This window comes from Macadamia integrifolia, chromosome 11 (genome assembly GCF_013358625.1).
Source record: "Macadamia integrifolia cultivar HAES 741 chromosome 11, SCU_Mint_v3, whole genome shotgun sequence".
Lineage (NCBI taxonomy): Eukaryota > Viridiplantae > Streptophyta > Magnoliopsida > Proteales > Proteaceae > Macadamia > Macadamia integrifolia.
The window spans coordinates 27,710,743-27,721,382 of record NC_056567.1 but is presented as its reverse complement, the minus strand read 5'-3'; the positions used below and the strand labels follow the sequence as shown (position 1 = coordinate 27,721,382).

Here is a 10,640-nt window from a genome sequence, read left to right as displayed (position 1 = left end):
GGTAAAGGACAATTACAAGATTACTACAAATTTTTAGTTCACCACTTTGGCAAGAACACATTGTTCCCATAATTCGTTTGAAAGAGAGAATTCAAGTTACCTTGCACTTTTTGGAACTCTTAACAATTCTTAACTGCAAAGTTCATGAAATTGTGGGGTTACATTTTCCCACCACCTTGTATTCCGGTAAAGTTTCATATGAAACAGAATTCGTTTGGAAGTTCTTTCTTGCCTTCTTGGTTGGCTGGTTTTTCATTTCTTGAACGTGCAAATAGGTCCTTCAACTTTGATGAAACATTCCCGTCTTTCACCGAATTTTTAGATTCATTCTGAATCCACTTTCTTATCCAGATCTTGTTTGATATTATCCCACATTAAGTAATGGGAGATACCGGAAAAAATCTCAACCCAATAACAAGATCTCAAACATGCATCCCATCCTCCAAGATGGTATGGAAATAATATTAGTGAATATGTTTTGTTGATCTGTGTGTATAACAAAGCTCCTCATATTAACCATTAACAATGGTACAGTAAGAGGCAAATGGCCACATACTCCTGTTCTGACCCTTATACAAAATATAGATGTTGCTAAATCAAGCAGATCTTTCTTTATTTTTTTTTGGGTGGGGGGGGGGGGTTGTGTGTGGTTCCAATCGGCAGCTAATTGGTGTAAAAGTATACCAAAGAGCTCTTACCAAAATTATGAAGGACCGATGTCACAATCATGGTCCCAATAGTTCAAGAAAGTCAGATAGTTTGCCTGTGTGATAATCTGGCTGAATGTTGTTTGTAGGATCTTTAAGGACAGGTAGGGTGGTCACACCTGCAATGACGAAGTTTTTCAAGAACATCATGAGTGAATATCAATGGTTTTCTCATTAACTTTTTTCGCATCCTTGCAGAAAGGAAACTAAATAAACGAGTAGAAATAGAAGACATGATTGTACCAGTAAGAACAAGGAGGGTCTTGCAGCCAGCATTTTGTCCAAATAAAATATCAGTGTCCAGTCTATCACCCACCATGCACAATTTGGAGGTATGTATTTGGAATCTGAAAAGCAGGATTTGACATAGTTAATGATCTATTCCTTGAACTATATAATTAATCACACAATATAATATAGGGAAATGATAAATCCCATAGACATTTTGCTGTTCCAATGAAATATTCTTTTTAAGGGACATTTTACTGTCCTAACTATCAAAATTCTAATGAAAACTATAACCTCCTTCAGTTAATCAAAAAAGATTGGATTCATCCTCTCCCTAATGCATATAACAATGTTATACAAGGGATCAAGGCCAATCGTCGTAAACAGATCTTACATGGCCACTCCATAATATACCTTACATGGCCACTCCATATCATACCTTGCATGTTCCATGAACTCATCATTTAAAACCTTCTGATCTGGATTTCAGATGTGACTATCCAAAAAATTTTCCATTAAATTAATGCTCCATAATTTTCTCTGTTATGCACCCATATGCACACAAAAAAAAAACATAAAACATATGCACACAAAAAAAAAAAAAAAAAAAAAAAAAAAAATTAGAATGGTATGCATACTTCTTCAGTAGAAAGTCCATCATAAACGTTGATGGTTTTCCAACAACAATAGGTTCCTTTTGAGTTGATCCACGCACTGCACCAACCGTACATCCGGCACCTGAAACTCGAACAGAGAACTTACATCTGAAATTATCACCTTGACATTGCTTGAAAGGTGAATTTCATTTGAAGAAATGTTCATAGTTAAGAAATACCTGGCCATTCTTGCAAATTAGTCATGTGGCCCACTGCATCACAATTGGTAGCAATGAAAAGGCAACCAGGATTCTCCCGGATGCATAGGGTTCCATACCTGCAAGCGCAAATGGTTACTGCTATATATATATAGATATATATATATATATATATGGAAATGTTGCATCTTCTCAAGATAGGTTTACAGGGAACATATGCCTGTATTATCTGGAATACTGTTGAAATTCAGATATTGTGTTGATTCCCCCCATATTTATGCATGTATTTTCTTCCTACAGGTTTCCAATGAAGTTTCAAAAAGCTTCCCAGTAATATCATTGACTTCTGGATACTCAGTTGGGGAATCCTTCCCTCCAATACCTTATGCATTCCAGACTTCAGACTAAAATTTCCATTATGTGTGGATAGGGATCCAGTAAAATCTTCTTTCAGGAAATGGGCTAGACTGGGTCATTTCTCAAGAACAACAGCGAAGAACTCAGAAAGTCAATCCATTTGAGTACCTCTCCTTAGCTTTTCCTTAGAAGCTATTGGAAGCAATTGCTGAAGCTGTGAATCTAGGTGGAAATTATAAAAAAAAACCGTATCCTTCTCACTGGCCATACCCTTAGAGGAGGACCTAAGAGTAGAGTGTTAAGCTCATCTTATCAAGTCCATTTCTTACCACAACACCCAGACAAAGTTTCAAACCACCCTTTTGTGATCTCAACAGAGCATGACTTGACCTACATCTTACTCCCTGTGCTAGTGGAGGATTCTTTAATCAATGATATGATGCTCTAAGATTGCTACCAAAAATAAGATATGAAGAAAGGGACAATTAAAATTTTCTTACTGAAGCTTGTAATAGTTGATATAGTGGTCAAGTCCAACTACAACTGCTCCAACCTGTGAGAAGAAACTGCTACATTATCATTGAGAAGATAATATCAAGTGGTGCATCTAGAAACCACGTGAAGTGAAATCGTTAATTTGTTTTTAACACATTCAAATTCATGAGTTCAGTAATAGTTTAAATACTATTAGAAATAGAAATAAATTCATATTCTCAAATCCTAAAGTGAAATACACTGTATCATTCCATTTTGGATGTTACACATTGCAAGCAAATGCTACATAGTGATTTCATCCCTTGTAATTCCAGATGCCCATAAATAAAATGCTTAAAAGAGATGGTTTTAATGTTAGATTACACTCTTATCATGTTCAAATAGGAAGTTGGATTCCAGCTCTACCCTCTTGTTCGCATCCTCCTGCAGTACGAAAAATCTCCAACACATTATGGAAACACAAAGTTGGAAGTATCTAACCATATGAAATTGAAGCTTCCAAACAGATTAATGCAGTATATCAGTTAGCCATGAAAAATTGAACACAAGATCAAGGATTGAGTGCAGTTGGAGCTCTTGAATTTTGAAAACCAAAGAGGGAAACCTTAGTTTGGAGTTTGTTTTCTTTCAGACAAAAAAGGCCAACAAAATTCCATTATAAGCATGGTAGGATACAATGAATTCAGAAAGAAGTTTCAATCCAACTACTGATTTGAGGCTGTCTTAATCGTTATTATCCATCATGCTAGTTTTTGGACAGAACTTGTTCTTTATTTGTAACTCGTATTTACAAAGGTTATGAGACTTTCATGCCTCTGTCCCTGATAACCCTCCTATCACACCCTATCTTCCTAATAATCTTTCCGGATGGAGGTTTTACAAAATGAAAAGGCAATGTTAGATGATTTATTTTAATCTCCAATCTATCTGAACATCCCCGCCACAATTATCGTCACAATTCATGAAGAATTTTCTGTCCCAAAATAACAATTATTATACAATTATAGTAATGAAGAATACTTAGTTGCACTGGAGTCTGAGATCATCAAGATCTCAGGTCCCAAGTATGTAAGTATATGTAATACCCCTGATTTTTCTTTGACTTAGTCCAGCCCTGACCTGAAGTGATGAATCAGCTGACAGTCAAAGTCAATGTTTGTAATGGATGAAGTGGCAGTCAAATGGAGACTTGTTGACCAAAGTCCAAGATTCTTTAGCCTTATCACCACCCTAGTTTTGGTAAGTTTTTAAATGTTTTTGAATTTGCAAATTTCCTTTTTTAAACTCATACCTTTTATGGTAATTATGTGGTGAGGCATAACTGCCTTTTTGGTTGTCGGTCACTTATAGAAACTTCTAATTTGCCTTACCATTACTCCATATCATAAACCATATTAAATCTTGTATTTTATCTCCCCACCTCACATTATTTCCTTATTTGGTTTATATATTTATAGTTGATTTTCAAACCACCTTACCTATTATGCTAATTATTCAAATTCATACAATTATGATTTAACACATAGATTATTTTAATTATACTAACTTAGTGATGTATTTTTCCCCTTCCTTGTGAGATTCAAATCAAGGGGGTAAAGTGATCATCATCTTTCCCTTCCTTATAAGATTCAAATCAAGGGGGACAAATTGTACAATCAAGGGGGCAAATGGGCAACACTTTTGGCATCTCTTCTTAGCCTTGCTAAGCAAATTGACAAGGGAGAATGCTGATTGGCCCTTAAAGATTTTATTCCTTTTGTGAATTAGGAAGAGAGCTTGGGAAATAAAAAAAGAAGAGGGTAGGTTAGAAGCCTCTCACAAGGCTGCAGATTTTGAAAAGAGAGAGAGTGGGACAACCTCATCTTTTTCCCTCTCTTGGTGATTCAAGAAGAAAGGTCCAACCTCTTCCCTTAGCTTCGTTCAATTAGGAGGGAGATGTTCGTTTCAAGACCTTACACCTAAAGGTTCTTTTTTTGGCCTTCTGTGAAAGTTGTAAGTGGTTTAATTCACTCTCTACACATGATTTTCTTTTTATATAATTATTAACATGTGGTATAAGAATTAATCTGTATGGTTATATATTAAATAATTTATTCTTTCTTTAGAATTGTAAATTTATTTTCTCATGAAATCTATACCTCTTTATTGGGTTTTGCATTTCACGTTTAATAAATGAAAGCATATTATAAATTTTGATTTATATGTATTTCATTTTTTTTTTTTTTTTTGAATTTGTGATTGTTACATTATGTCCTTATGTGGATTTTTGGATGATGTATGCTATCATTAAGTGCATTTTTTTTGTGCGAAAACCTCACTATCGATCAAGGTCACAATACAGTGTGAGCCGTAGTACGGTACGGGACGATAGAGTGTGTTTTATGCCTTACAAAAACCAATGGTGTGATTGTAATATCTTACATATGGGATGGATGTGGATCAAGATCACAGTACGGTGTGAGCCATAGTACTGTACGGGAGCACATTCCATTGTGAGCCGTAGTACGGTACGGGGGCACATTCCATTCCCATATGTTGGAACTATTATTGAGATTATGAATTATGTGAATGGGTTAACACACCGATCAAGATTACAGTACGGTGTGAGCCGTAGTACGGTACAGGACGGTGGTGTTAAATTTCATTGATCATGATTTATGATATCTATTATTGTTTGATTGACTTGTTAGATTTTTTTTATTTTAATAATAGTTCACATTTCATCTAAAAAACAAAACTTTATTTTTTTATTTTTTTTTTAAACTTGTGTAAATTGTGTTTTCTGCCATTTACTAAGCTTCCCCAAAAGCTTACCCTTACAATATTTCGGATGATGGGATTGAAAATCATGGAGAGAGAGAGAGATGAGGAGCCTATTGCATATCTATGGTCTAACAAGGATGAGGGTGGTTTTGACTAGGGTGGAGGCTATTTCTAGTTTTTTTTTATGATCCTATTTTTCTTTAGCTTTTCTTTAAACTCTTTAGTAAGACTGATGGACCTTTAATGTCATTTCCTTTTAAACCTTCCTATGGGGGAAGTGTCTTTTATTTTGTTATTTAATATTTAAGACTTCCGTTGTACTTTTCTATGAATTAATTGCATCTTTCTATTTATTTTATTTTGTTTATTCCCATGGTTTGTGGAAATCCATACCGGTTCATTCCCTAAAATGAAATCGATCTTGGATCACCAACGACCAAACTCCTAGACCGGATTTGGGGTCATTATAGTATAGTTTTTTGAAACTCATTTTCAAAAGCAATAAATGAGGACTTCCTGTTGTTTACAAACTCTGTTTAATGATAATCAATGTTTAAACAGCTTAATAAGCGGGATAAATTTAATCCACCTGCAGAAATTGAAGAGGCTGATGTTTTTCAAAGTATCTTTGTATTAATTGACAAAATGCTAGAAGATTTTGTGGTTCCGAAACTTTGCGCTATTTATTTGATCATTTCATATTTTAAATAAAAAAAGGGGGGAAATGGAGTTTCAAGTTTCAACAACTCAGGGCCTCAATTATTACACACATGAATTTGCTATGACATATCCTTTCCTTTACCTTAGTTTAGATGGCTGTGGCTCAGTTGAATTGAAATGGAGTACGGCTAGGGTTAAGTTGAGTAACAAGGGGAAGAATCGTATAAGGTGAACCAGCCAGGGTCTACTAAGTACATTTAGGTTCTTTCAGTGTTTTTGATTTGAGAGTTCAACTGGTTTTACACAGTGGGGGAAGAGAATAAGAGGAAAAGAAAATTACCTTCAGCAACATTATTTCACTGAAATGTTCTGACGTCACTGAAATTTTGTTCTTGGAGAACAAAAACAGAATAAATATACTAGTAAAACCATTAGCCAAATGCCGCTTCTCATTCAGTGGTGATACTCCTAGTCTAATCTCGTCTGTAGATTAAATAAAGACTTACAGGGCCACCAAGAGGAGTAAAACCAGCAAGCTCCAGCTCTTCCATTAAGCCTTCCTCACCTATCACATAAACCTGCAAAGGTACCGAAGAAATGTAATTCTAAAGATGCAGAAAGAGCGCACAGGCACCTACACCCCGCATCATCACCATCCACAAGTCAACGCAGAAACTGGTCAGTCCCTTACCAAGTATAAGAGAAACAAAAATTCTGAAAGCAACAAACTCTTAAGTGGCTAGGTAAAAAACCGTTCTACAATTAAAAAGGAAAGGGTGAGAGAAGGCCTGACCTTTTTCTCTTGAGGGAAATTCTTGGTTTTCAAGTACATGGCGGCCGCATACGACGACGAAAAAATTTCATCCTAGCAATAAATTCAAAGGTTTAAACAAACGAGGAAATGCGATTGAAACTATCTACGTTCTCGTTCTCTCACTACTAAAGCAGACCTCGCTTACTGCAAGTCCCAACTTATGGAACTTGTTTGCATATTGTTTTCTTGACTTGGTTGAGTTGTTCGTCACAAACACCAGCTTCTTCCCCTGAAATAGATTCGAAGATCAGATGAAAATTAGCTTATTCAAGAGGCAACAGATATTTTATGAAGAAAATACCATGGATCGAAGCATCTCTAATGTCTGCGCAACGCCTTCGATGAGCTTATCACCCTTCCAAATGACACCTGATATAAGATTTAAGATGAACACTTAAAAGATCAAAACCTGTGACGGAAGATTGGAAAACATAGAAAGTATAGACAGTAAGAAATGCTTTCTAACCATCGCAATCGAAGAGAAAAGCTTCAACAGAATCGACGAGTGCCTTGACGCTATCACGACAGAGGAGCTGAGCAGTTCCTACTTCCCCATCAACATTGCCAGAGTCTTCCATTGCTGGCGTCGCGTTTCAGCAGAAAGAAGCGATCCTGCGTCTGTGCGAGGAAGAGAAACTCAGAATCGGCTGCAAGATGCGTGCGAAAACGACGAGAAGATTAACGAACTAAAGCGTATGGCACGCACCTCCTGGACGGCTGTGACGCTTGAGGAGATTCTAGTTCTCTAGGAATAAACTAAGGGGGAAGGTTCCCTGCGCCGCCCATGTGCAATTTTAGCCCTTGGACTTTGGAGGGTGATATTATGAAAAGAGACTGAAGTAAAGGGGATATATAAGACATTTTACAGGGGTTACTCCAGTAACCTGAGTCTTAAAAGAAGCGTTTGCATGCCGTTTCAAATTCCATCCATTCATTTTCTCTTCACCAAGAACGTATATGATTCCAATGAAAACGAATATAAAACCGAATAAAACAAAACCAATTCGGTCAACATTGGCCATCGGTTTGAAGTTATGAAAATAATTTTTCAGTTTGAATTATAAAAATAAAGGCTAGATATACGGTCAAGGTGTCCAGCATGTGTCATTCTCTCTCGTCCCCTTTAGAAAAGACCCTCTTACCCTTTTGTGTTCAATCTTATGATTGATATATACCACTAGCTTGTCGAAAGCTAACAGAATACCCAACCCCTAGGGGTGTCAATGGGTCGGTCTGGCTCGATTTTGATCCAGGTTGAATCGATTTCGGTGTGAGAATGCTGAAATCGAAACCAAACCAATAAGAAAATTTCAATTTCGATGCAATTTGATTTCAATTTGTCTTCCACTTCTTATATCAATTTATAATCGGGTTGGTTTCAGTTATTGTTCCAGTTTGGTATATAAAACTATGCAAAATTTAATTTTTTTTAATGAATTATAGATTGGTTTCGATTTCAATCCAAGTTTTGAGCCGGTTTCAATTTAGTTTTGGGTTCATCCAATTTTCAATGCAATTCAATTTGGTTTGGGGTTTCAATACTCCAAACCGAAACTGACCCAACAAGACTTCAGTTTGATTTGATCTAAATTGTTATCAACTCAATCTGACCGATTTTACTAGTTCGGTTTAGGGTTTAACACCCCTACCAACCCCTCTCCCATATTTTATCTTGAACCAAACCAAACATAGCAAAAAAATGAAAGCAAACTAATTGACATCCTTACTTCCAAGCCACCTAAGCCCTTGCTCATACAACCCATGTATCAGAATGGGCTCTCTCATTTGTCCTAGATTTCCTGTCTTTTGTTTTAAGGTAAAGTTTTCCAGCACCGAGGGGTAAAGGAATCATAAAGCCATAAATGATGTCAATATCAACGTCCTATTTTTGAACCGTCAATAATACCCTCCCACCCCCTCCCACTGTTCCCGGATATCTATTGACGCCATCCTAAGGCCCCGACTGAGAGAAAACTCAGTCCTATAGTTTTACCACTTGACCGTAGTTCATCGAAACATGACATTTGAGTACCAAACCTTTGAATCTTCAGTTTGCAAAATTTCAACCACATCACACGATTAGTGATGTCTCTAATAATTACCCTACATTTCAGGTTGTCCTTAAATTTTTATTTGTGGATATTAAGTATGGTTGTAAGGGTGTCAAACCCCATCCTAAACAGATTAATCTGACCAAAACAAATCAATTGGAATGGGGCATCACAGAACACGGTTTTAGGATCATTTATGGGACCATGCGAGTGTATAACAGCTTTATGCAATGGAAGGGGGGGGGGAGAATCAAATCCGACATGAGAGAGATGCCGAGTCATTTATGTGTTCTGGCCAAAATTAATTTTCAGTTATTTTAGTGTTAAACATTAATAAACACATGCTTACAGTCTCAATATGAAGGTGTAAAATAAGTAACTAGAAATCCGAACCCCTTGCTCCCTTCTTCAGTCCAAAGTGGAGAAAGAGAGTAATAAAACATGTATTAAGGAAATCTCTTCACTCAACTCTTCAAAAAACCATTTTTGTCAAGTAGTTACCAAACCATTTTTTTGTTTTGATAAAAAATTGTTTTCATTAATGATTTTTGTTAATTAGGTAAAATCAAAAGGAAAAATGACACCAAAGAGGACCTTTGTTGCATTAGTTCCAAGAGAAATTAATTGATAAGAAAGTGAAGTAGAAAAAAGGTTTAAAATCATTAACAATCACACCACATGTTACGATATCATTAAGTCTAAACCACCTAATATTTAGTTATTAAATTTCAATTTACTTTACATCCAAATCTCAATAATAAAACTTGTAAAATACAAAATTACATGTAAAATGTATCACTACTAAATATGCGGAGATGATCGTGGTTTTTGCATATATTTACCATTTTTATTCTGCTAATTTGGTAAAGAAACATAGAGATGATATTGTATTAGCTCATATGGCTCGCAATCTACTGAAGCCAAACTCAATAATGTGATTGATTCATGACTATAATTGAGAATTTATTACCAAGAAACATGAAATGACAAGATAAATTGTCTGGAATGGGGAGGGGGAATGGCTCATTCGACCACACATACTCAAATGAAGGAATCGAAGCGTATAAATTTGATTGAAAGAAATGTTAAAACAAAAATCTACTATGATAAAACTAATAAAATACAATCATTACTAATGTTTGGCGCTTGGGGTCCCTTCTACCCAGCACTGCAAAACAAGAGTAGACTGACCACCTCGGGTTTCTTAAGACTTCTCTGAACATCACAAGAAAGCACCCCGCACACCCACCCCCACCCCCAAAAAAGAAAAACCACCCCAAAAAATAAATCATACCAAGATAAGAGCCAGACCTGACCGCACACGCAACCCACTCTGTGAAACCAACCTTACGGCTAACACACTATGGTGGTGAGTCTGGTGACCTTAAACATATCACATCTTTTCCAACCAGTTGAGATTATATTGAAGAATACAAGGTAAATTCTAGATCTGCCAATTAACAAACAAGAATTAACTCAATGCATTCGGAAGGTAGCCAAAAAGTCTAGGCCCCAAAAAAAATCCAAACACAGGTGGGACTCGACAACAGAACGAAACTAAAGCACATGCAGAAATGCAACTGTGGTGTTCAATGACACAATAACCCATGGCCATCTAGCTTTTCACCTATGACCTGAAAAAAAAAAGGACGACACTTGAAACATGACATACAATGCCACTCTAGTAACTCGACTAAACTCGCGCTCTTAACTGAAACATAATATCATGGGCCAATCAATAATTATCAAAT

The 10,640-nt window shown here is 36.2% G+C and overlaps 1 protein-coding gene across 2 annotated transcripts; it reads right to left on the bottom strand.

The window, feature by feature from the left end:
- Nucleotides 1-422: 422 nt before the first annotated feature.
- On the bottom strand, nucleotides 423-8,712 carry LOC122093327 (phosphoglycolate phosphatase 2). 2 transcript variants are annotated; one of them, XM_042663634.1, is made up of 12 exons: nucleotides 7,545-8,712; nucleotides 7,305-7,456; nucleotides 7,140-7,207; nucleotides 6,975-7,067; nucleotides 6,818-6,889; nucleotides 6,531-6,602; nucleotides 2,965-3,024; nucleotides 2,607-2,659; nucleotides 1,771-1,868; nucleotides 1,574-1,673; nucleotides 951-1,054; nucleotides 423-826 (listed from the first exon to the last, which is right to left on the bottom strand). In XM_042663634.1, exons 2-12 carry the CDS (start codon nucleotides 7,414-7,416, stop codon nucleotides 726-728), a joined length of 933 nt encoding a protein of 310 aa, XP_042519568.1. In that variant the 5' UTR covers nucleotides 7,417-7,456; nucleotides 7,545-8,712; the 3' UTR covers nucleotides 423-725. The 2 variants fall into 2 exon arrangements, with proteins under 2 accessions (XP_042519568.1, XP_042519567.1); XM_042663633.1 differs by having other exon boundaries at nucleotides 7,305-8,711.
- Nucleotides 8,713-10,640: the final 1,928 nt, after the last annotated feature.

Coding starts and splice junctions, on each gene's coding strand:
- LOC122093327 (XM_042663634.1), bottom strand. CDS start 7,416: ATGGAAGACTCTGGCAATGTTGATGGGGAAGTAGGAACTGCTCAGCTC. Junction 7,208..7,304: donor TTTTCTCTTCGATTGCGATG/GTTAGAAAGCAT, acceptor ATCTTATATCAG/GTGTCATTTGGAAGGGTGAT. Junction 827..950: donor GACCCTCCTTGTTCTTACTG/GTACAATCATGT, acceptor TCGTCATTGCAG/GTGTGACCACCCTACCTGTC.